Below are 27,323 nucleotides of genomic sequence, written 5' to 3' on the forward strand. Positions count from 1 at the left end.
TTAAGAATTTTTCATTTTATTCAAGCTCAATTTTTATATGCAAGGTAATTCAAAACTTCTGTTGGGTCAGTAAGTATTAAGTATTAAAACTAGTACCAAGTCTTGAGTTGCAAAAATATATACTCTGAGACAGTGCAAAAGATCCATTAAAGGTAATGAAAATTGTACATAATTTCTGACAAGTTGTTTAATTTAGCATTTTCACAATAAATTCACACTAGAATTCTGCATAGGTCAGATTAACCCTGAAATGTTGAAAGACTGGTACAATAACTACAATTTGTAAATGGTTACATCAGGTAGAAGGGAGTTAGGCTGTTACTGTACCATATGGAAGTAATTTTACTGTGTCAACTCATTTAGCCATCTGCATAATTACTGTAAACACTCACAAAACCACTGGCTTTTTAAACCATGCAGAGAGTTAAGGCAAACTTACTGTTCCTAAGGGATACTTTTAATAAAGGCATGATAAATGTCAAAGTGAGGCATGTGAGATCATGATTTTCTTAAACCTACTGACAACAAGCTTAATAAATTTACAGTTTTAAGACTTAATTGATTCAACCTAAAAAAACACAGTATTTACAAATGCACATTTTTACTCACAAGCATACAAATCTAAATATTATACAAGAATAAAACTTCTGTGTGCAGTGCAAGTTTATCCCACAGGTTTTAAAAAGTGATCAATACCAACAAGGTATGTGCCTGAACAAAGATTTTACGTTTAATGACATACACTTTAGCATTTTAAGCATGTTCCAATGAATTTCATAAATTATTAGGCAACTGATTTAATTCCATTTTAACTGATGATTGATTCATTTGTTCCAATTTTAAAACTATTGCAAATTAAGATACGGGAAGAGGATGGAAGTCACTGGATAATCAGGATAAAATCCATTAAGCAAGATAATACATAATATGAAAAGTGTATTATGTTGGTGCAAAAATAATAGTTGCCATTAATAGTGGCAAAAACTACAATTTTGCGCCAACCTAATGCATTAAAGTCAGGGAAGGCAGCTGTCATCAGATTTTCAGGTAATTTTAAGATTAATGACTACATACAAGTTCAGTAGTAGTCATTCATTTAATAATCAGAAAATTTCAGAAAATTGTATTGCAACATGCAATCTATTTTAATAAATATACACTTAGAATATGGCTGTATATACACATACCTGCACAGCCCTACACATATACACACTTACACAAATATGTTGCTTTTTGTTTTGTTTTGTTTTGTTTTTTTGGAGACAGTCTCACTCTGTCACCCAAGCTAGAGATGCAGTGGCGTAATCTCCATTCACTGTAGCCTCTGCCTCCTGGGTTCAAGTGATTCTCCTGCCTCAGCCTCAGTAGCTGGGACCACAGTGGCGCGCCTAATTTTTGTATTTTTAGTAGAGACAGGGTCTCACCGTTTTGGCCAGGCTGGTCTCGAACTCCCGGCCTCAAGTGATCCACCCACCTTGCTCAGCCTCCCAAAGTGCTGGGATTATAGGCATGAGCCACCGTGCCTGGCCATGCTGCTTTTGTAATTGAGATATTTCATTTTGGAGGTTAGGCAAATTTAATTTGCCATTCCTCAAACTCAGTAACTTCAAATATAAACAATGCCTAGAATGAATATGGTTCCTCATTATTTCTATCAAACTACTACAAATACTGAGGAATCCCAAAGTAGTTTTCCACAGAGGCAGAAAAGCAGTTCAGGAGTTGAAAATCTTCAATGTTAATAAGCCCTGGGACATTTAAATGGCATTTCATATTTTGACATGATGCAGTATGAATCATAATTCATTAAATACTGTCCTCAAGAATTACTTCAATTCCATATTCACCAGTTCTTACGATTTGGGGAAAAAAACCCTTGAATGTTGCCAGATTAAATCTAATCTCCAAGCCTTGTGTGTCAAAATTCTAGTGAATCTCTATTTAAATGAGAGGCGCTCCAAAACACTTCCTGCACCACTCGACACTGGCACTTGGTGGAGCATCAATTTTCTGCAACTTTTCAAGAATCTCTGAAGACAGACTATTGTATGCAATTCCATATTCATTGTCAAATGCCTCTGAAAGAAATTTTCAAAAATGAAGTTGTAATTTGTTAAGAAAGACAACAGCCGTTCATTTCAAATTGGTATTGAGTCAAATTATATGTTTTTGAACTACATATTTAGAAGTAGAAATCTTTTAAATATTTTATACATACCAGCTACATTTTTTAAAATTACTTTTGAAAATAAAATATAAAATTTCCTTTCGTAATCTTTTATTAACCAACTTACCAATATCAATATTCTCTCTTCCTAGAGACACTAATGATAAGAAGAGGATTTCTCTGTATAAACTCCTATAAAACAAATATGTTTTAAAAGTTAATGGGCAAATAGCATTAAAATACAGATGCATTTTTTTTTTAATGGTGAAGACATTAAGTTTTGTCATCTAGTTAACAGTAATACACCTATGTCAATGTCCTAGTTTTAATATTACGTTACAGTTAGTTATATGAGGTGTCACATTTGGAAGAAGCTGCATGAAGGCTACACTGAATTCTGTACTATTTTTGTAACTTCCTGCAAGTTTCTATTCCAAAGTAAAGTTAAAACATAGTTGATGGGCATAAAGCTTCACATTAGTAACAATTAAAAATGGCTTAACTTTATTTCAACAATACATTAACTGTTTTAACTCTAATTTCTAATTAAAATTTACAAAAGCAGAGTCTTCTCTCATCTTTTGTCACTTGACAAAGTAACAGATTAATTTCTAAGTAAGTTAGGGTTTTAAAACCCTTGACACAATGTAAAAGGTGGTGTGGTCTCTTTACTATTTCACCCAATAGCAAAGGACAGTTCACATTTATTTGGCTTGTGAGCATTAAAATGTCACAAATGAAACACTAAAAGTGAGCTTTATGACTCAGTTGTTAAAGATGAGAGGAAAACTTAAGAAATGCACTGATGTACAAAGAAAAAAAAAGTAGGAGGTAATGCTGATTCTAGTGACACTTCACATCGCTTTCTTTAGAAGCTTCAGAAGCCATAATATGACATTTCTAATATTACGTCCCTGTCCTTAAACTACAGATGCTTGCAGCAAGCTACTCTTATTACAGACTGTGAAGGTCATCTCTACCTCAACTATTGAGAGTAAAAATGGATCCATCCATTTTCATTATCAATTCTTGCCCTGTCACTTCTGAGATTATCTTCAAAGATGCCATGACCTAAAAAACTTGAAGGGGACCGTGGAAACATTAGTAATGTTTGATATACGCAATTACACACACTTTTCTGAAGCTTCTACTGCAGAATTCACTTATGCTGAGGAGGGGATGAGTACTAATCTGAGCATATTAGCAGAGAATAGTGACAGGAACACAATAACTCCATATCCTTTGTAGTTCACTGCATGTATCCCTTTCCTAAATTGTTTCTACTCCTATTCCCATATTCTCTTATGTCCAACAAAAGAAAAGATGTGTGGGTATCACAGGCCCTGAATAAGTGGTACATAAGTTTATCAGTGTTAATAAATATAATTATAGGTTTCCAGCAAACAGCAGTAATGTTTCCAAAAGAAAGTACATTTTAGATCAATGAATTATCTTCTTAAAATGTAATCTATTTCCACTCTTTTTTTTTTTGAGACAGGGTTTTGCTCTGTCACCCAGGTGGCAGTGCAGTGGTGTGATCACAGCTGACTATAACCTTGACCTCCTGGGCTCAAGAAATCTTCCTGTCTTACCCTCTCAAGTAGCTGAGGTCACAGGCACATACCACCCCCGCCAAATTATTTTTTTACAGAGATGGGGTCTTGCTATGTTGCTCAGTCCAGTCTCAAAATCCTGAGCCCAAGCAATCCTCCTGCTTTGGCCACCCAAAGTGCTGGGGTTACAGGTGTGAGCCACCGTGCCAAGCCCCCAGACACTTTTATTGTGTGTGTGTGTTCAAGTAGGAATGCATATATCTGTGTAGCACTTTTTAGAACAATCAGATGGTTTGCAATGAGTATGTATTTCTTTGACAACTAGAGATATTTTTTAAAAGTAAGATAATTTTTAAAAAACATGAAATGATTGAGTGGTGGCAAGCAAAAAATACTGGATTATTACCTTTGTCTTTTCATGCCTGGCTTCATTTGCTGTGAAAGTAGGTTGATGGGTTTAAGAACATTATTATGCTGAATACTCTGCCTGATGGTTTCTACTAAAGTGCTTGTTGCTTGTTGTTCCTCTGACAGGAGAGATGATTTCTTTTCAGAATCTAACAATAAGAACACAGTTTTTTTTCAATTATTACTATTATTATCTTTTTTTTTTTTTTTTTGAGACAACGTCTCACTCTGTTACCCAGGCTGGTACGCAGTGGTGTGACCATGGCTCACTGCAACCTTCATCTCCCGGGCTCAAGTGATCCTTCCACCTCAATCTCTCAAATAGCTGGGACTACAGGTGTATGCCACCAGCTAATTTTTGTATTTTTTGTAGAGACAGGGTCTCACCAGGTTGCCCAGGTTGGTCTCAAACTCCTGGGCTCACGCAATCTGCCTCCCAAAGTGCTGGGGTTACAGGCGTGAGCCACTGTGCCCAGTCCCAATTATTTAAAAAGTTTTTTTTCCAGAGTTGTGGCATTTTCTCCTTGCTTAACCAATATCACCTCCCCAATACTAGTAACATTATGTGGCAATGTGCCCAACTAAAAAATATTTTTCCTGCTCTCTTCAAACAGGCAGACCTGTCACTCTGCCTTTCTCTTCTAATATATGGTGGCTTACTGCCTGAGGCTGGGATGTGATAGCTTGTACTCCAGCAGCCATCCTGTGACCATGAAGCAATCTTTACTGATAGTAAAGCAGGTACAACAGAAGGAACCTGGGTCCCTGATGACAGAGCAGTTGTCTCGCAGTACTAGACTGTCTAGTACATAACTTTTCTTTTTTAAAAATGTATTTACTTATTTTTTGGAGACAGGATCTCATTCTGTTGCCAAGGCTGGAATACAGTGGCTGAATGTTGTAACCTTCAACTCCTGGGCTCAAGCAGTCCTCCCTGCTCAGCCTCCCAAATAGCTAGGACTACAGGCATGCACCACCACAGTTGGCTAATTTATTTTTGTAGAGATAGGGTCTTGCTATGTTGCCCAGGCTAGTCTTGAACTTGGCCTCAAGCAGTCTTCCTGCCTCAGCCTCCCTAATCACTGGAATTACAAGCATGAGCCACCATGTCTGGCCTTATTTTTAATCGATAAGTAAAAATTGTATTTACTTATGGGGTACAACATGATGTAATTCAAAACTTGACAGTTTTTCTCTGTCACCCAGGCTGAAGTGAAGTGGTACAATCACAGCTCACTGCAGCCTTGACATCCTGGCCTCAAGGAATCCTCCCACTTCAGCCTCAAGTAGCTAAGACCACAGGCGCATGCCACCACATCTAGCTAATTTTTTATTTTTATTTTTTGTAGAGAGATGGGCTCCCACTATGTTGCCCAGCCTAGTCTCAAACTCCTGGTCCCAAGTGATCCTCCCACCTTGGCCTCCAAAAGTGCTAGCCTGATTTGCCTACCCTAGTAACTTCATATGAGAGAATAATCTTTACCTGTTTTGGCCTCTGTTATTTTCTGTTAAATATAGCAGAGTCTAGTGCTAATTAGAAGGAACGTAATTAGTCCGGGCGTAGTGGCTCATGCCTGTAATCCCAGCACTTTGGGAGGCTGAGGCAGGCGGATTGTATTTTTCATTATACATTTCATTATGTTGTATTTTTCAAATAACACAGGCCCTAAATAAAAGCAACTGGTAATAGTTCATTTGTGTTAAACCAAAAAAAAAAAAAAAGGCAAAGTCCTCTGTTATGATAACAACAGGAAATACTGGCTGCTATGAGTTTTCATCCTAGGTCTTCCACCTGCTAAATGACAGACTTTGAATAGTATTAATCTTCAGGCTATACTGAGATAAGTCTCAAACCAAACATTACACCCATTTAAGTACATAATTCAATGGTTTTTAGTATATTCATGAAGTTGTACAACCATCATCACTATCAATTTTAGAACATGTTCATATCCCAGAAAGAAACCCCACCCCAACCCCCCCTAGGCAACCACTAATCTACTTTCTGTCTGTATACATTTGCCTATTCTGGATATTTCATATAAATTGAATAATACAATCTATGCTCCTTCACAACTGGTTTCTCTTCTAGAACGGTTTCAAGATTCATCTGTGTTGTACATGTATCAGTACTTCATTGCTTTATGTTGCCAAATGAAATTCCATTGTATGGATATACCATACTTTATCAATTCATAATTTTTCTTGTTTTTGAGATGGAGTCTCACTCTGTTGCCCAGGCTGGAGTGCAGCAGCACAATCTCAGCTCACTGCAACCTCTGCCTCTGTGGGTTCAAGTGATTCTCCTGCCTCATCCTCCCAAGTGGCTGGGACTACAGGCATGTGCCACCACGCCCAGCTAATTTTTGTATTTCTTTTAGTAGAGACAGGGTTTTTCCATGTTGGCCAAGCTGGTCTCGAACTCCTGACCTCAAGTGATCTGCCGGCCTCAGCCTCCTAAAGTGCTGGGATTACAGGCGTGCACCACTGTGCTCAGCCCTCAATTCATAGATTGATGGACATCTGTTTCCGTATTTTTGGCTATTATACAAATGCTATTATGAACATTCCTGTGCAAATTTTCATGTGGACATCATTTCTCTTTGGTATATATATGAGTGTAACTGCTGTGTCATATGGTAACTCATATGGTTTGCCATTTTGAGGAGCTGTGAAACTGTTTTCCAAAGAAGCTGCACAATTTTATATTCTAATCGACAGTGTCTGAGGGTTCCACTTTCTCCACATCTTCACTAACTCGTTGTTATGTTTTTGATTATAGCCATCCTAGTAAGTATGAAGTGATATTTCCTTGTGGTTTTGATTTGCATATCCTTGATAGCTACTGAGCATTTTTCATGTGCTTTTGGCCATTTTAACATTTTATCTGAAGAACTACTGATTTACAGCCTTTGCTCATTTTAAAAATGTGTTGCCTTTTTTTTACTGAGTTGTAAGAGTACATAGTCTGGGTACAAATCCTTTTTAAGATATGATTTGCAAGTATTTCCTCCCATTCTGTCGACTGACCTTTCACTTTTTTGAAGGTTTAAATTTCAGAAGTTTTTTCTTTGCACTAAGTCCAACTTATCTACTTTTTCTTTTGTTGACTGTGCTTTTGTTGCTTTTTTTGAAGGCCTTGCCTAACACACACAGAGTCATGAAGATTTACTCCTATGTTTTTTTCTAAGTGCTTTATAGTTTTGGCTCTTACATTTAGGTCTATGATCCATTTTTAGTTCATTCCTATGTATGATTTGAGAAAGTATCCAATTTCATTCTTTTTATTATTGCTAGCCTGTGGTCCCAGCATATGTGTTGAAAAGACTATTCTTTTTTTTCTTTTTTTTGAGACGGAGTCTGGCTCTGTAGCCCAGGCTGTAGTGCAGTGGAGCAATCTCGGCTCACTGCAAGCTCCACCTCCTGGGTTCATGCCATTCTCCTGCCTCAGCCTCCCGATTAGCTGGGACTACAGGCGCCCACCACCATGCCTGCCTAATTTTTTTGTATTCTTTTTAGTAAAGAAAGGGTTTCACCGTGTTAGGCAGGATGGTTTTGATCTCCTGACCTTGTGATCTGCCCGCCTTGGCCTCCCAAAGTGGTGGGATTACAGGCGTGAGCCACCACGCCTGGCCGAAAAGACTATTCTTTATTACATGGTCTTCACATTGAAAGGCAACTGACCATACATACATATGAGGGTTTATTTCTGGAACTTCAGCTCTATTCCATCGACCTATATGTCTATTTTTACACCAGAATTTTACTTTCTTGATTACTGTAGCTTTGCAGTAAGTTTTCAAATTGAGAACTGTGAGTCCTATTCTTTTTAAAGATTGTTTTGGTGATTCTGAGTCCCTTGAACATCCATATGAATTTCAGCCAGGCGCGGTGGCTCAAGCCTGTAATCCCAGCACTTTGGGAGGCCGAGACGGGCGGATCACGAGGTCAGGAGATCGAGACCATCCTGGCTAACACGGTGAAACCCCGTCTCTACTAAAAAAATAGAAAAAACTAGCCAGGCGAGGTGGTGGGCGCCTGCAGTCCCAGCTACTCGGGAGGCTGAGGCAGGAGAATGGCGTGAACCCGGGAGGCGGAGCTTGCAGTGAGCTGAGATCCGGCCACTGCACTCCAGCCTGGGCGACAGAGCGAGACTCCGTCTCAAAAAAAAAAAAAAAAAAAAAAAAGAATTTCAAGATTCACTTGTCAATTTATGTAAAGAAGCTATCTGAAATTTTGATAGAGATTGCGTTCAATCTGTAGATCAATTTAGGACTAATTCCATCTTAATATTAACTTTTCCAGTCCATAAACATGGGATTTATTTCCATTTACTTATTCTTTAATTTCTTTCAACAATTATTTAAGTTTTTGGAGTCTAAGTTTTGCATTTCTTTGGTTCAATTTATCCATAAGTATTCTGTTCTAGTGCTTTTATAAATAAACAAAATTGTTTTCTTAGTTTCATTTTGAATTATTTATTCAAAGATATAGAAGTGGTTGATTTCTCTATATTGATCTTATAGCCTGGAACCTTGTGGAACTTACGCAGTTCTAATATGGTGTGTATAATAATATGTTGGATGTGTGTCTATTCCTTAGAATTTTCTATATATTATATATATAGAAAAAATATATATCATTTATCATATAATCTGCAAATATAGATACATTTACTTTTTTCCTTTCCAGTTTGGATGGCTTTTCTTTTCTTGACTAATTACTCTAGCTAGAACCTCTGGTAGAATGTTAAATAAAAATGGCACAAGTGGGCATCCTTGTCTTACTCTTGTACTTAGTGAGAAGGTATGTTAAGAATATGTTATCAACTGTAGATTTTCATAGATGCCCATTACCAGGCGGAGGAAGATCTTCTCTATTCCCAGCTTGAAGAGTGTTTTAAACAAAGGGTGATAGATTTTGTCAAATGATTTGGCTGTGCCTAATGAGATGATCATGTGAATTTTGTCCTTTACTCTATTGATAGATATAGTGTATTACACAATTGATTTTCAAATGTTAAACCAAAATTGCATGCTTGAGATAAATCCCACTTGGTCATGGTATAAAATCATTTTTTATATTGCTGTATTTGATCTGCTAGTATTCTATTCAAGATTTTTATGTCTATATTCCTAAGTGATACTGATTTTTAATTTTCTTATGATATCATTGGTCTTTGTATCAGGGTGATACTGGCCTTCTCACCAAAATCTCCACTATTTTTGAGAGTGCTCTCAGGCTTAAACGTCTCCACACTCTGTTCCAAATAAAGTAATTTCCTTTAGGGAAAATTTCAGAGTTCTCTATTCTTATGACCTGCCTCTCCCTCTGGGCAAAATTTCTTTTTCTTTTCTTTTCTTTTTTTTTGAGACAGTCTCACTCTGTCGCCCAGGCTGGAGCACTAGTGGCACGATCTCAGCTCCCTGCAACCTCCGCCTCCTGGGCCTACCTGATTCTCCTGTCTCAGCCTCCCAACTAGCTGGGATTACAGGTGCCTGCCACCACACCTGGCTAATTTTTTTGTACTTTAAATAGAGGAGGAGTTTTATCATGTTGGCCAGGCTGGTCTCAAATTCCTGACCTCAGGTGATCCAACACGCCTCGGCCTCCCAGAATGCTGGGATTACAGGCGTGGAGCCACCGCGCCCAGCCCCTGGGCAAAATATCTAAGCCACAGCTCTGGAAGTGGGGCTGGGAAAAGAGGCCCTTCTTTTAGAGTGACATTCCTGCTTTATGAGCAGGGTGCTAGATGAAGACAGTAGCTTCTGTTCTTTTTAGCTTGCCTCTCCTGGCATGAAATCTCTGTTCTATATGAGTAGGCTGCAGTGAGAAAAACTGGGGACCCAGTATTCTCAGCCTCCCACAACTGGGGCAGAGTCTTTGCCTTATGAATGGAGGCAAGGTGGAAGGACTGGGCCTCCACCTCTTGGCCACACTCACTGGGAATTTCACCTCTGCAATATGGAACTGAAAGGATGAAAAATGCTGGCAGCCTGCCTTTCCCAGGGAGATGCTATAGGCCCTTGACTGGGTTCTGTAGGGGGTACAGCAAGTTGTGGCTGAAGTGCCACAGAAACTTGCTCCTTTTGATAAGATTTAGTAGATTTTTTTAAAAAAATATTTATTCATTTGCTCTATAGTCTGAGGACAATTTCCAAAGGTTTGTTTGTTTGTTTTAACTATAGGGGTACAACTGTGGCTCACTGCAGCCTCAAACTCCTGGACTCAAGTAATCCTCTTGCCTCAACCTCCCAAAGTGCTGGGATTACAGACGTGAGCCACCACACCCTGCGGAAAATTATTTTTTCAAGAAGTCACATCTTTAGAGCCAGGTGTGGTGGCTCACACCTGTAATCCTAGTACTTTGGGAGGCCAGGGCAGTGGATCACTTGAGGTAAAGAGTTCAAGACCAGCCTGGTCAACACAGTGAAACCCCGTCTCTACTAAAAATACAAAAAATTAGCTGGATGCAGTGGTAGGTGCCTGCAATCCCTGCTACTCGGGAGACTGAGGCAGGAGAATCACTTGAACCCAGGAGGTGGAGGCTGCGGTGAGCTGAGATCACACCACTGCACTCCAGTCTGGGTGACAAGAGCAAAACTCCATCTGAAAAAAAAAAAAAAGAAAGAAAAATAATTTTCACCAATTATGGTTGTTTCACTGGTCTGTGGAGCTCCTCATATTGCTATTCCAGAAGTCATCTCTCACTTAATTCGTATAAGGTCTTTTAACCTATACACCAACTTTTGTTTATATACACCAACTCTTCCCTAAAGCAGCCAACTAATAAAGAAATATGGCTATTCTCAAGAGCTCTGTTTTATTCCCACCACAAATCATGGAACATTTTGAAACACCTATTTCAAAAGCTGTAAGAAAACAAAGAAACAGTAGCTCTAACTCTATTCTTTTCTAGCATAAATTGCAAGGTTATTCTGTTCCTGCCTAAAAAGCATCCAAACATCATGACTGAAACCAAAAATTAAAGGCAAAAATAGCTTATGCTATATGTAATCATAATTTTGTGACTGACATATACTGAGGAAAAGCATTTTTTTACTCTAGTTTTAAGAAAACTGCAAAGTAGTGAAACGTTGTTGGAAAAAAAGTATAAAAGTATGTAAAATGAAGATGGAACTTTTCCATTTCTTCTCCAAGCAGCCACTATTAACAGTTTGTGATATATTTCTTTGCATATATTAAAAACAGAAGTACACATTTTTTGTTTTATTTCTCTACAAGAAAGGGAAAAAATTATATACTCTTTTGCAACTTGTATTTTTTCACTCAGTATATAATAGCATCCATCCTTTTAGGTCCTTATATTGACTTTCTTTTTCTTGGCTGCCAATATTTCATAGCATGGATTTACCAGAATTCTGTTGAATATTTACATTTTTACTTTTTGAGATGGAGTTTTGTTCTTGTTGCCCAGGTTGGAGTACAATGGCATGATCTCAGCTCACCACAATCTCCACCTCCCGGGTTCAAGCGATTCTCTTGCCTCAGCCTCCCGAGTAGCTGGGATTACAGCCATGCGCCACCACTAATTTTTAGTATTTTTAGTAGAGACAGGGTTTCTCCATGCTGGTCAGGCTGATCTCGAACTCCTGACCTCAGGTGATCCACCTGCCTCGGCCTCCTCAAGTGCTTGGATTACAGGCATAAGAAACCGTGCCCAGCCTACATTTTTTTCATTTTTATCAAAAATCCTTGCTGGGAACAGTGGCTCACAACTGTAATCCCAGCACTTTGGGAGGCTGAGGCCAGAGGATTGTTCGATTAGTCAAGTATGCATGCCTGTGATCCCAGCTACTCAGGAGGCTGAGGCAGGAGGATGACTTAAGCCCCAGAGGTTGAGACTACAGTGCACCAGTACACACCAGCAAGGCAACAGAGCATGACCCTGTCTCAAAAGAAAAAAAAAATCCTACAGTAAGTATCCTTGTGTAAACAGCTGTGTACTGTATTTCTATAGAACACAGTTCTCTAAGTACAATTCCTGAGTTTAAAGGGTATCCACATATGAAATCTGTATGTTTGCCATATTGTTCTCCAGAAATGTATCATTTTACACATCTAAAAGTATATGAAAAGTGTTCCCCAAACATCTTCAACAATCTTTAAATTTTTTTTAAACAATCTTCATCTTTAAAGTTTTTTGCCAATCTGACAGTTACAAGTTTATGTTTTCCTTTTTTTTTTTTTAAGAGACAGGAGGGCGGGGAGGTCTCACTTTATCACCCAGGCTGGAATACACTGGTGCAATCATAGCTAACTGCTGCCTAGAACTCCTGGGCTCAAGGGGTTCTCCTGCCTTGGACTCCCAAAGTGTTGGGGTCATAGGCGTGAGCCACCACACCCGGCCACATTTTCCTTTTTTTTTTTTTTTTGAGATGGAGTCTTGCTGCAATGCCCAGGCTGGAGTGCAATGGCGCTACCTCGGCTAACTGCAACCTCTGCTTTCTGGGTTCAAGCAATTCTCCTGCCTCAGCCTCTCGAGTAGCTGGGATTACGGGTGTGACCACCAAGCCTGGCTAACTTTTTTTTGTATTTTTAGTAGAGACGGGGTTTCACCATATTGGCTAGGCTGGTCTTGAACTCCTGACCTCAAGTGATCCGCCTGCCTCTAACTCCCAAAGTGCTGGGATTACAGGCATGAGCCACCGCGCCAGGCCTACATTTAAATATAAAGTTATATTTCACTTAATACTAATATGACTGAGCTTTTAAAATATGTTTATATTACAGACTGAGTTGTGTCACCCCCGAATTCGTATGTTGAGGCCCTAATTGCCAATGTGACTCTATTTGGAGATAAGGCCTTTAAAGAAATAATTAAGGTTACATGAGGACATAAGAGTGGGGCCCTAATGTTTTTTTAATTTGTTTTTTTTGAGATGGAGTCTCGCTCTGTCGCCCAGGTTGGAGTGCAGTGGAGCGATCTCGGCTCTCTGCAACCTCTGCCTCCCGGGTTCAAGCAATTCTCTGCCTCAGTGTCCTGAGTAGCTGAGATTACAGGCGCCCACCAACACGCCCAGCTAAATTTTGTATTTTTAGTGGAGAGAGCCAAGACCATCTTGACCAGGCTGGTCTTGAACTCCTGACCTTGTGATCCACCTGCCCTCAGCCTCCCAAAGTGCTGGGATTACAGGCATACACCACCGCGCCTGGCCAAGTGGGGCCCTAACCTAATACGGCTGATGTCTTTATAAGAAAAGGAGACACCAGGAATGTGTGCATGTGCATGCAAACACACAGCGAAAAGGTTATGTGAGGGTACAGCAAGAAGGCTGCCATCTACCAGCCAAAGAGAGGCCTCAGAAGAAACCAAACCTGCTGACATCTTTCTAGATTTTAGACTTTCAGCCTCCAGAACTGTGAGAAAATAAATTTCTGTTGTTAAACCCACCCAGTCTCTGGTATTTTATTATGGCGGCCCTGGCAAACTAATACAGTTTGAAAGTCACTTAATGTTTTTAAAATGAATTACCTATTAATATCATTTGCTCATTTATCTACTGAATTGTATTTTTCTTATTGACTCATAAGGCTTTTGAATACATGAATAATAACCCTTTAAACACCTTGTAAAACATATATTCTAAAAGAGTAAAAATGAAGCCACAATCCTTAAGACCAGTCAGTAACCATCAATACAACTGAATTTATGATCCTATACCAATACATATAACTTACTCTTCTGCTACATACAATTTACTCTCAAAACACCCAATCAAATTTTTACTTGATAGCAAAATCACCAAAAAGTTACTAAACTCAGTTGAGACCTGTCGCAGTTAAAAACAGGTCAGTACAATAGCAAATCACTTTTTCATTTTTGTGTGTGTGTATGTGTGTGTACTTTTTTTTTTAAACAGCAAATCACTTTGAATTAATTAAAACTTTAAAAATAAAGCAAAATAATTTGCTTTTCTCTATTTAACTCTAGGGGAATTTAATTCTGTTTCTTTTCTTTTTTTTTTTTTCCCCAGCAGTCCATTCTTTATTACAGAACAGGATCCTACAGTATGGATGGACTGTGCCACAATTTGCTCATCCAGTCACCTATGGATGCGTATTTGAGTTGTTCCCATTTCGAGTCTTTTATGTCTTTCTTTGTTTTTGTTTTTTTTTGAGACGGAGTCTCGCTCTGTCGCCCAGGCTGGAGTGCAGTGGCACAATCTCGGCTCACTGAAAGCTCCGCTCCGCCTCCCGGGTTCACGCCATTCTCCTGCCTCAGCTTCCCAAGTAGCTGGGACTACAGGCGCACGCCACCACGCCCTGCTAATTTTTTGTAATTTTAGTAGAGACGGGGTTTCACCATGTTAGCCAGGATGGTCTCGAACTCCTGACCTCATGATCCACCCGCCTCGGCCTCCCAAAGTGCTGGGATTACAGACGTGAGCCACCGCGCCCGGCCGTTTTGTTTTGTTTTGGTTTTGTTTGAGATACAGTCTTGTTCTGACACCCAGGCTGGAGTGCAGTGGCATGATCTCAGCTCACTGCAGCCTTTGCTGCCCGGGTTCAAGCGATTTTCGAGCCTCAGCCTCCTGAGTAGCTGGGACTACAGGCACCTGCCACCACACCTGGCTATGTTTTTTTTTTTTTTTTTTGAGACGGAGTCTCGCTCTGTCTCCCAGGCTGACGTGCAGTGGCGCGATCTCGGGTCACTGCAAGCTCCGCCTCCCGGGTTCACGCCATTCTCCTGCCTCAGCCTCCCGAGTAGCTGGGACTACAGGCGCCCACAACCGCGCCCGGCTAATTTTTTGTATTTTTAGTAGAGACGAGGTTTCACCGTGGTGTCGATCTCCTGACCTTGTGATCCGCCCGCCTCGGCCTCCCAAAGTGCTGGGATTACAGGCGTGAGCCACCGTGCCCGGCCAAGTTTTGTATTTTTAATAGAGATAGGATTTCACCATGTTGGCCAGGCTGGTCTCCAACTCTTGGCCGCAAGTGATCCGCTGGCCTAGGCCTCCCAAAGTGCTGGCATTATAGGCGTGAGCCACGGGACCTGGCTGTTATGTCTTTAATTCTATTTTACTTACTAAAATTCCTCCATGAGACATACAGAGGTTCTCTTGGTTCCTGATGAAGGTTGATATTATCCCATAACAGCTGAATATACACAAGTTTGCTATCCTGGGACAGAGATGACAGAGGAAGCTAAAAGAAATCAAAAGAAAGTATTAGTATCCCAAGAATAATAATTACCAGTGGATCTAATGAAGCTTGATTATATAACAGATGAGTCCTTTTAAAATTCTGGACCTAAAATTCAGAGCCAAAATATTAATTTTTATTAATGTCTGATGACAAATGTTGTTATTATTTTCTGAGGTAAAGGTTTCTCACTGTGACTTTTAAGGAATAGGATGACAATTTGCTAACTGACACAATGGTTGTAGAAAGATTAACCATCATTACAGCAAATTTTAAGGTCAAAGTACAAGAGTTTCTACTACCTTACCAAATAATTTTATTTTACCTACCTAATCAAACTAGAGTTTATAGTACTTTAAGGAAAGATTTTATTTTGCCCCATGTATATGTTTGGGGTCTCAGTGTCTATCAATATTAATACTATAAAATAAAGCACTCTAGGAGCTCACTGTCTCCAATGAAATCAGGATCCCAGCATAAGTAGAGTTGGGGCTTTTAAGTCAGACAGCCAGAATGTGACCTTGGGTCTCCATCACTTATTGGGTATGCCACCTTACGGAAATTACTAAATTTCTCCAACTTTTAATTATAACACCTGAAAAATATGGAAAATATGAGTCCTTTCAAATAAGGTTGTTGCGAGAATTGCAGCTAGGAACAGAACAGTTAAGAATAATAGCTACCAGCCAGGCACGGTCGCTCACGCCTGTAATCCCAGCAGTTTGGGAGGCCGAGGCAGATGGGTTGCCTTAGGTCAGGAGTTCAAACCAGCCTGGCCAACATGGTAAAATCCTGTCTCTACCAAAAATATAAAAATTAACTGGATGTGGTGATGGGTGCCTATAATCCCAGCTACACGGGAGGCTGAGGCCAGAGAATCACTTGAACCCAGAAGAAGGAGGCTGCAGTGAGTCAAGATCACACCATTGCACTCCAGCCTGGGCAACATTTTCCAGCTACCCTCGCAGACAGATACGACCTAATAACTGAGTTCAGGCCAAGAAACTGTATGTTGGAATATTATCTACAACTCCAGGAGCTATCCCTTAAGAAAAAAGACATACTCTTCCCTCATCCATTTTTCTCCTAACTGCTGGACAGAAGGTGGATGTGACAGCTTGGAGGTAATCAGCCATCCTGGACCAGAAGCAGAACTTGGAAATGGAGGTTATGCATAGCTAAACAAAAATATAGAAGGATCTTAGGTTCCTAACATTTTACCATTCCAGGACTGCTTATCCAAACTTTTAACTGAGAGAGAAATAAACTTGTCTTGTTAAGCAACTGTTGTTGTATACTTTCAGGAGCTTGAGGTTAAGCCTCATCCTACCCAATACTAATGTAAGTATAAAAGTTGGCACCCTACCTGTACACCTTCATTACAATGTTCAGATGTGAGGATAAGTCCTGGCAAGTTACTAGGAAGGTCCAAACGTCTGAAATACCAAACGAGGTTCCAGAAAATGATTGGATGTTGATTGATGAAAGAAGATGTATGAATCACCTGATCACCTTCATTTTCTAGCAAAGATTCAAGTTCTTTACGGAGTACTAGAGGACTCAAGTAGGGCACAGAAACAGGGGGAGGATTGGGTCTTTTTCCTAAAGGATCCTTAAAAAAATACAAACAGAAATTAGTATTATCTGTTTAAATCTGTATGCTGAAGAGCACTTCTCAATGAGATAATGCCTCTCTATCTATCCTTTTTAAATCAGTTATTTTAGGACCATTGCTACATGCAGGAGAATATGCTAATGAATGAAAACCTAAAAAAGAAAAAAAATACTTAATCTTAAATACTATTAAGTTAAATCATTACAAAAGAAAACTAATCAACAGACTCTTTAAAACATGTTCTCTATCACATTGAGAGCAATGGTCTGAATGTATTAGGTTTTTTTCAAATTTTATAAGAAATATTTGCATTTCAGATGCTTTATAGTAATATATGTGTATAAAAACTGTGTGACATTATCTTCCTCCTACAACTCTAAACTGATGGGGCAATCTTTTGCATTAATATTCTTTGTTGACTTAACTCACTTTTACAACTGATTGCAACAAAAACCGAAGGAATTAAAGAAAGAGCATTTTTATAATTCAAATAAAATAAGAAATGAAAAAAGCCCCAACCTAGATTTTGTGAGTTATGCGTATTATAATCAGGATAAAATGTTTAAGACTCTCTCATTAACAGTGGGTTCCCCGGTGCCTAGACTGTGGTCTCCAAAACCATTTCCCTCTAAAGGGACCCACAGTTTCTTAGAGAAACGGCTGATTCTGGTCTGGGTAAGAAAGTATATAACATAAGCATAAAACATCTTGTTATATAAGAAAGCCAGAAAGCTTTTTAAAAATTACAAAAAAGCTACTAGTTATGTCAAAAGGACTAATGAGCTAACTTGTAGAGGCTTCTAGCTGACCAAAGAGAATAATATAAGCATGAACAACAATAAAAACAGCAATAGATATAAAGATAAATGTTTAAGGCAAGGTAGTGTGTGCCTATAGTTCCAGTTACTAGGGAGGCTGAAGCAAGAGGATCACTTGAGCTCAGGAGTTTAAGAACAGCCTGGGCAACAAAGCGAGATCCCCATCTCTAAAAATTAATTGCTTCATTAAACATAAATGTTGAAATCAATGAGCTCATAATGATACCCTATTCCCCCAAATTAACTGATGACCTTGGAGAATGACAGGGACTCAATTCGTCATTTTGAAAATTGGTAAATAAAAGCAAAAAACCAAGCATTTAACCTGCCTTTCCACTATAAATTTTATCTTTAGAAAATCTAATAGAAGACACAGGGAAGTTTCTGTTTATGTATTCCTTATTAAAAGGAAGCAATGACAGAATGAGACCATTATCATTTTATAGCTCCTGATGAATTACTTTAGGCATTAAGGCATTAATAGCTACTAATGTTGATGTCTCCTACTGGGAGGAACATACCACCACTGATGAAATTGTCTTACAAAAATAAACAAGCAAATGAACAATAACACAAAAACCCCAAATCTGATCAAGGTTCTGGACACAAATTTCGACTTTTATCGTTGCAATCAGCAAAATCTGGATTATGGGAAACTGTACTCTAACCAGTTTTATCAACAAATAAATTGCAAGAGGAAAAAAGAGTCTACAGATTCAAAAAGACTAAAAACCATACAAACCCAAGTACAATACACTGACTTTATTTGATCTTGATTCCTCAAGCTACCAACCCACACATATACATGCACACATATGCTTTTGACATTTTTGAGACAATCAGAAATTTGAACAGACTAAATAACTTGATATTATTATTTAGTTTTTTTTTGTATGATAAAAGCAGTGTGATTATATTTTTCTAAAGTCCTCATCATTCAGGGATACATACTGAAATATTTACTAACAGAATATGTGATGTTTGAAATTTGCTTCAAAATAATCTCAAAAAAAGAGAGAACTGAATGAGAATATGGTGGCTCAAGCCTGTAATCCCAGCACTTTGGGAGGCCGAGACGGGCGGATCACGAGGTCAGGAGATCGAGACCATCCTGGCTAACACAGTGAAACCCCGTCTCTACTAAAAAATACAAAAAACTAGCCGGGCGCAGTGGCGGGCGCCTGTAGTCCCAGGTACTCAGGAGGCTGAGGCAGGAGAATGGCGTGAACCCAGGAGGCGGAGCTTGCAGTGAGCTGAGATCCGGCCACTGCACTCCAGCCTGGGTGGCAGAGCGAGACTCCGTCTCAAAAAAAAAAAAAAAAAAAAAAAAAAAAAAAAAAAAAAAAAAAAAAAAAAAGAAGAATGGCCATAATCTGAAAATAATTGAAGCTAGAAGATGGACTCATTATACTGTTTCTTTTTGCACATATTTGAAATTCTCCACAATAAAAAGTTATTTGCTTATGGAAAAATTCTAATCTATCACTTTTCATGTAATTAAAATAAGTCCACTACAGAAGAATTTATAATGTTCTACTATATACTTAGATATGTATGCAGTATAATTACAATGTTGTTGTTGTTACATACCACAACTTCCTGCAGACTGTTTGGAAGACTAACTGTTGAAATGCCATGAAACGGTCGCTGGGTAAAGTCAATATTCTGCAAGGGGCCTCCAACACTGTGACTTCGAGTCAAAGATACATTTCGCTTTGATAAACTATTAGGCACAGATGAAATTTTCATAGTTTGGACATCTCCACTGGCTCTCTTTATTTCATCACTTAAAAAAATATAGAAGAAATGCTATGTTCATGTTGAAAAACAGTCTAAATCTGTAGAGCTATTTTCTACAATGGACCTTCAGTCTACTAAATATATCTAAGAAGAATCAGCACCACCTTGTAAAAATTGCATTTCCTTCAAGCATTTTTGTAAAACTGGTCAGAAAAACAGGATGGAGAAGATGGTTCTGGTGAGAGTGGGAAGATGACATATTGTATGTAGATACACAGGTATTATTTTAAAATGACAAAGTACCCATTCAGTTGCTTTACTCAAATATTATTTCATCTTAAACAAAATTACCTAGAAGTACGCTGTATGCAAATAAGTATAGTAAAGACACTGACAAGTATTTAATCTCTACTAGGCCACGATCCACCTAAGGAGAGAGACCCAGTCATATTTTCTTTTTTATTTTTAGAGCTTAGCATAATATTTAGCATACAATAGAGTCTCAATAAATGTCTGATTCAATTAGTATTTAAGGGTGAAGTGTACATTTCACAGAAAGAGAACATTTCGCCTCTGGAAATTGGCAATGACTACCTTAAAGGGGAAATATTTTACTGTTGAGAAGTTCATTTTGTAAAAGACACCTGTAAAATATTAAACTTAGTTCAAAAATGGTTTATCATCAGAGTCATTCATTAGCTGTTTAAACACTATGTGGTAATAATAAGTTAAGATGTACTCTTAAATGCCAGAACTTATGCCTATAGGAGTCAGGTTGTATTTAGAGACAGAATTTTTACAAGGGTACCCCATTTATTACTATATAAAGAGGTCTCTGTACCCTTTGATACCTTGGTTCAACTGCAGAGCCTGTTTCTTCAGTTATGGTCTGGTTATGTTTTGGGGAATCCATAAAGTTGATCAAGTCAGGTTCTGCTAAACTGGATACAGGTTTGTGCTCCAAGGATTCATTTGCCAATGGAATGCTTCCACTTTGTAAACTGTCACCAGAGGTACTTGGTTTCAGGAAAAAGCTACATATGGAAAAGGGGGGAAAAAAGAGCCTTTAAAAATCCTCAAGTCTTCTAAAATTATATCATATTTAGAATCATTTTATTGATAAAGCAGTTATTAATTATACATAATCCAGAAGGAAAACACTGCCTATTTCCAATACACACACAGACCTCTCTCTCTCACATTCCTGCTCTCATTTTCTCTTCCCTTCCTATCCTAAATTTTTCAAATACAAGGTTGGAAATGGTCCGATAAATGATATTCCAATTTTTGAGAACCTCTAAAGAAAACTATGAAGGAAGAATGGAAGCAAAATATTTTATTAATTTCCTGAGTTTAAAAAAAAAAAAAGAAGAGCTGCAGTAGCAGCATTTTAAGATGTATTAACCTATAATTACTTATAATGTCTTTTATCATTCATAAATCTCCATCTTGTTTCTAGTCATTTCTTCTCTGTTCATTGTTTTATTTACATCTTATCTCTTTCTCTCTTTGGGTGGACTCAAGGAGGGAAGGGCCTTGCAAGGAACATTCAGAGAATTTTCTGAGGTAATGGTAATGTTTTCTAAGAGTTTAATTTGTATAAATGCATGCATTTATTCTTCAAATGGTATGTTTAAGATTTGTACATTTTGCTGTATATCAATTTATCTCAAAAGAAAAAAACTGTCAATAAATACTGAACTCTAGTTAATGATACGCATATCAGTCTTTGGGGGAGAAATGTATTAATATCTATCTTACCTTCAAATGAATAAAAATTTAAGATAGATTGGTGGAGAAACAGATAGCTGATAGACTTAAGTATAGTAAAGCGTAAACTGAAGGACGCAGGGGTAGATATTGGGTGTTCATTGAAAAAAAACTTTTTAAAATTTGTTGTAAGCTTGAAATTTTCTATAACAACATATTCAGGGGACAGACTTACTAATGCTCCTTTATATCCAATTTGAAAAATATAAAATAAAATGCTTGTCACAATAGCTTAAAAACACAATTAACTCAACAAAAAAGTATAGGACTTATGGAGAATAATTTAAACCTGCGTTAAAGGACATAAAAGAAGATCTGAAAAAAAAATACAGAGATATACCCGGTTCATAGATAAGACAATAATTTAGAAAAGTCGATTTTCCCCAAATTAATCTATAAATCTCAAAGAAAACTCTAGTTGGATTTTTTTTTTTTTTGAAGAACTCAAACCTATTCTAAGAATTCATAGGAAACAGCAAGCACACAAAAAATAATAACAATAAAATCCAAGAGAGGGAACTCACTCTACTAACCAGATATAACACAAAGACCAAGTGACGAAAACAATATGGCATTAAGAAAAACAGCAAGAAAATGCGGAACCAAGTGAGGTATACATGGGAACTGAAATATGATAAAGGTGACACCACATGTCAGTGAGGAAAGGATAAGTTATTTAGGAGATAATATTGGGATAACTGGATTGTTATATGGGGGAAAAATAAAAGCTGGATCTCTACCATCATATATAAAAAGCAGAATAAAGATATATTAATGACCTAAACATCAAAAGTAAAATATAAGCAAAAATGTTCAAGGATAAAAATTTCAGGTCCTAGGGATAGGGAACAACTTTAAAAACAAGATTCCAAAAGTACAAATTGCAAGGTAAAAAATTAATGGATAATGACATCAAAATTAATGCTTTCAAGTAATTAATATCAATAATATTCAAGTCAAATCAACAAGAAAAAGAAAGATCAATAGAAAAATAGGCAATGAACGGCCGGCCCTGTGGCTGACGCCTGTAATCCCAGCACTTTGGGAGGTTGAGGTTGGTGGATCACGAGGTCATGAGATCGAGACCATCCTGGTTAACATGGTGAAACCCAGTCTCTAATAAAAATACAAAAAAATTAGCCGGGCGTGGTGGTAGGTGCCTGTAGTCCCAGCTACTCAGGAGGCTGAGGCAGGAGAACGGCATGAACCCGGGAGGTGGAGCTTGCAGTGAGCCGAGATCGTGCCACTGTACTCCAACTGGGCGACAGAGCGAGACTCATCTCAAAAAAAAAAAAAAATCAAAAAAGAAAAAAAGAAAAATAGGCAATGAACATAAGCAGCCAATTCACAGAAAATGCTAGAATAGGCCAGATGCAGTGGCTCACGCCTGTAATCCCAGCACTTTGGGAGGCCAAGGTGGGTGGATCACCTGAGGTCAGGAGTTCGAGACCAGCCTGGCTAGCATGGCCAAACTCCGTCTCTACTAAAAATATCAAACTTAGCTGGGCATGGTGGTGGGCACTTGTAATCCCAGCTACTCGGGAGACTAAGGCAGGAGAATTGCTTCAACCTGGGAGGCAGATATTGTAGTGAGCTGAGATCGTGCCACTGGACTCCAGCCTGGGTGACAAGAGTGAAACTCCGTCTCCAAAAAAAAAAAAAAAAAGGCTAGAATAACAAGTAATGAAGAGAAACTCAAATTTGTCAGTACTGAGACAAATTCAAACAACGCCAAAATTTAAAAAGTGATAATACCAAATGCTGGTAAGGCTATATAGAAATGAGAATTCTTAGGTACTATTTGTGGGAGTGTAGCCATCTAGGAAGCAGTATTTTGTGTTTACTAAAATCATGTATGAAAATGATCTTACTCCAAGGATTATTGTTTTTTTAGAGAAACTACTTCACAAGTTCAAAAGGGGTATGTATTTTGCAGTACACTGCATTACTGCAGTGGTGTGTGTAGTAATAGAGAACTGAAAGCAACTGAAGTATCTAACACTAGAATAATGGATAAGTAGAAAGATATATTAACTTTCTGTAGGAGAAAAGGAATAAACTAGATGTACATATAGTAACTCAGATTTTAAACTGAGTAATAAAAAGAGATAAAGTTAGATATATGACACTTAGCAGAGTCAGTGTCATTGTAGAACGAGGGAATGAGGGTGGGAATGAGGAAAGAAGGATAAATACAAGAGGGCCTTTGCACAGGTCAAAGATGATAGTGTGTCAGGAATTAAAGAGTATGATTTGACTTAGCTCCACACCTGAAGCTAAAACTAAAAACAGAGAAGAAACACCTCTACAATGAAATGGTGTGATCTCAGCTCACTGCAAACTCCGCCTCCCGGGTTCAAACCATTCTCCTGCCTCAGCCTCCTGAGTAGCTGGGACTACAGGCATGTGCCATGGTGTCAGGCTAACTTTTTGTATTTTTTTGTAGAGATGGGGTTTTGCCATGTTGCCCAGGCTGGTCTCAAACTCCTGACCTCAAGTGATCTACCTGCCTCAGCCTCTCAAAGTGCTGGGATCACAGGCATGAGCCATTGTGCCCAGCCTAAATGTTTTGGGTTTTTTTTGAGACAGAGTCTCGCTCTGTCACCCAGGCTGGAGTGCCGTGGTGCAATCTCAGCTCACTGCAACCTCTGCCTCCTAGGTTCAAGCAATTCTTCTGCCTCAGTCTTCCAAGTAGCTGGGACTATAGGCACATGCCGCCACACCTGACTACTTTTTTGTATTTTAGTAGAGACGGGGTTTCACCATGTTGCCCAGGCTGGTCTCGAACTCCTGAGCTCAGGCAATCCACCCGCCTCGTCCTCCCAAAGTGCTAGGATTACAGGTGTGAGCCACCACACCTGGCAATGTATTTTTTATAAAGCAGCTAAAGGCAGGAAATAAAAAGTTCAACTTGTTCCATAAAACGAACGGAATATTAAGTATAATTCCTTAGGTCAGTACAGAGTTAACCAAATTCTCAATTATTTAATGTATAACTATAGATCAGCTAGTCTCCTTTCTATTGCCTAGAATTTGGTCATTTAACTGCGCAGAATACTACTAGGAAGTGCAAGTGACAAGAGAAGAATTGAAGCCTTTTTTTCCCCTTTGTTTCTTCTAAAATATATACTCACTGCAGCTTCAAACTTCCGGGCTCAAGAGATCCTCCTGTGTCAGCCTTCCTAGTAGCTGCTACCACAGGTGCACACTACCATGCCCAGCTAATTTAAAAAAAATCTTTTGTAGAGACAGGGTCTTGCCATGTTGCCCAAGCTGGTCTTGAACTCCTGACCTCAAGCAATTCTCCCACCTGGGCCTCACAAAGTGTTGAGATTACAGCATGAGCCACAGAGCCCAGCTGATAATCCTACTTTAAATAACATGGTAAAGTAGACTCCCACATTACTAACATTTGCTACTCAAATACTGAAGGTGAAGGACAGACAGGAAGGCAAACCTGGAGCATACCATGAATATTTCGCTCTTCTCCCAGAACTCATGTTTTTTGAGGGTACTTACTTCTTGAGAGAGCTTTTTAAGACTAACCTTGCAGAACCTCTCAAATCTTTGAATTCTATATTGAGAAGAGGCAAGAAGTTGCTTTTACAGAATGGACAAGCTGTATTCAAATTTGAGTCATCTGCTGTCCATCCAGCCATAATTTCTTCATCATAAACTAAAGTTCCACAAGCTCTACACTGTGAACAACTGGACATCAAAACCTAAAAACAGAAAAATGCAGATACTGAGACCATTTAATAAAAATTAATCTTAACAGGCATTCTCTTGAGATAATGGGATTTCATTTATTCTATTGATCAAATTTGGAATTATTAATAACAGTTCTTTTATTTCACAGGTAAACTATCAGTTCATTGTCTTACATAAGACATCAAGTAAATTCAACAAAATGACTTATTATACTGTCCACAAGGGTGTCATAGAATCCTGTTAAATGCCATTCTGCAATAAAAATACACTTACAGCTACTTTATCATGAACTGAATATAGAACTTTTACCTCCATTGCACAATTCTGATAGATGCTAGACATGCTGGTATTTTGAGAAGAACCATGATCTGATTTTTCAAAGTCTTGCCCTTTCATGCCTCTTGGAAATGGAACTTCACCTACAAAGGAATAAACATCATAACACCTTAGGTAGGGAATGTCCTTGTTTTTTGAAAATGCGTGCCAAAGTATTTAGGGGGAACATATCATAAAGTCTGAAATTGTTTTTCAAGTGGCTTAGTATAAAAATGTATGCATACATAGAAAGAGATAAAGTTAACAATAGTTAATTAAATCTAGGTGGAAAATACATAACTGTTCATTATACAATTCTTTCAACTTTTCAGGATATTTGAAATTTTTTTTTTTTTAAAGACAGAGTCTCACTCTGTTGCCCAGGCTGGAGTGCAATGGTGCAATCTCGGCTCACTGCAACCTCCACCTTCCGGGTTCAAGTGATTCTCCTGCCTCCGCCTCCCAAGTAGCTGGGATTACAGGCGCATGCTGCCACGTTCAGCTAATTTTTTTTGTATTTTAGTAGAGATGGGATTTCACTGTGTTGCCCAGGCTGGTCTCGAACTCCTGAACTCAGGCAACCCACCCGCCTCGGCCTCCCAAAGTGCTAGGATTACAAGCATGAGCCACCATTCCTGGCTCGGACATTTGAAATTTTTATAGTAAAAAGTCAGAGAAAAAGAACAGAATCATAATTTTAAAAAGTAGCATGGAGTAAGAAACTTCAATGACACCTCCTAGAGATTCTCAAACTCTGGTATACATCTGATTAACCCAGAGAACTGCTTAAAAATACACATTCCCAAGGCCCCATCTCACAAATTCAATCTCAGAAGTTTTAGCGTTAGGTTTGGACATTTGCATATATTTTGAAACAAATTCCCCAGATTATTCTGATGCATGCCAAAGTTTGAGAACTAATGATATAATCCACGAATATATACAACTAAACAAAGGCAGTAGGTGACCACAGCAGTTATAAATTATAGAAGATCAGAATAGATCATAAGGCGGCTACTATTTAAAATCTCTCAATCATCTCAACAAATGGGGCTTATTGAGTGGGGAGTTACAGGCATCTAAATTAAAATAAGCAAAGGCAGGCCAGGCGCTGTGGCTCTCGCCTGTAATCTCAGCACTTTGGGAGGCTGAGGCAGGCAGATTGCTTGAGATCAGGAGGTCGAGACCAGCCTGGGCAACATGACAAAATCCCATCTCTTAAATTAAAAAAAAAGCAAAAACTATTATAAAGCAAATGAAGAAAGGATAATCCTTCCCCATACCTGTTGGATAATGCAGTTTTCCTACATCTCCACTACTGCTGCTACTGCCAAGGCTTGTGTTGCTCTGGGTAAGTTCACTGGGGACCAATCCTGAGATACTTGTGTTAGGCGATATATTCTCCCCCAAAATATGGTCTTCTAGGCCAGCCGGGAAGCTGTAATCTCTATTAGTTTCCTCCTTTAATTGAAAAAAAAAAAAAATTCCACACACATAAATAATACCTTCTCCACTGAAATATACTCACTCTACCCTTTTCAGAATTAAACTCTATAATCCTTAAACAAATCATCATCCCCACATTTTTCAAAACCATGAAATCTCCTATTATTTGGAATTTCCCTTCCACCCTCCAAGACATTCAAGCCATAAGCAACAATACTTTAAAAAAGATCGTGGTGTGCCTCAGGTATATGTGGGAGGTCTGGGTGTCTCTCAATATTGAATCTTATAAAATAACAGAATTCTAGGGAGCTCACTGTCTCTAATGGAATCAGGAATCCCTGTATGAGTAGGGGTTTTTGAGTTAGACAGCCAGATTGTGACCTTGTTCTCCACCATTTATTAGATATGTAATCTTACAGAAATTACTAAACTTCTTTAACTTTTAATTACATAATTTTAAAATATGGATAATATGAGTTGTTTCAAATAAACCTGCTGTGATAATTTTGGCTAGGAATCTGAATGTTCAGAATAACAAATATCAATATTAGAGCCACGAAACATAAACAAAGTTTCAAACGCTGTAGCTCTTAACTACATAAGTGAATGTTGAG

The 27,323-nt window shown here is 38.5% G+C and overlaps 1 protein-coding gene across 15 annotated transcripts in view; it reads right to left on the bottom strand.

Annotated features, from left to right (window-relative positions):
• DENND4C (DENN domain containing 4C) overlaps nt 1–27,323 on the bottom strand; it is a 149,123-nt gene continuing 121,800 nt past the window's right edge. For all 15 annotated transcript variants that reach the window (XM_077966027.1, XM_015117632.3, XM_015117629.3 and 12 more), the window contains 10 exons: nt 26,547–26,724; nt 25,258–25,367; nt 24,784–24,959; nt 20,319–20,501; nt 19,318–19,513; nt 16,661–16,906; nt 15,180–15,297; nt 4,127–4,277; nt 2,295–2,359; nt 1–2,078 (listed from right to left, as the gene is read on the bottom strand). In XM_077966027.1, coding sequence (XP_077822153.1) covers nt 1,942–2,078; nt 2,295–2,359; nt 4,127–4,277; nt 15,180–15,297; nt 16,661–16,906; nt 19,318–19,513; nt 20,319–20,501; nt 24,784–24,959; nt 25,258–25,367; nt 26,547–26,724 — 1,560 coding nt within the window. In that variant the 3' untranslated portion in view covers nt 1–1,941. The remainder of the gene's footprint in view (nt 2,079–2,294; nt 2,360–4,126; nt 4,278–15,179; nt 15,298–16,660; nt 16,907–19,317; nt 19,514–20,318; nt 20,502–24,783; nt 24,960–25,257; nt 25,368–26,546; nt 26,725–27,323) is intronic.

This window comes from Macaca mulatta, chromosome 15 (genome assembly GCF_049350105.2).
Source record: "Macaca mulatta isolate MMU2019108-1 chromosome 15, T2T-MMU8v2.0, whole genome shotgun sequence".
NCBI classification, from domain to species: Eukaryota; Metazoa; Chordata; class Mammalia; order Primates; family Cercopithecidae; genus Macaca; species Macaca mulatta.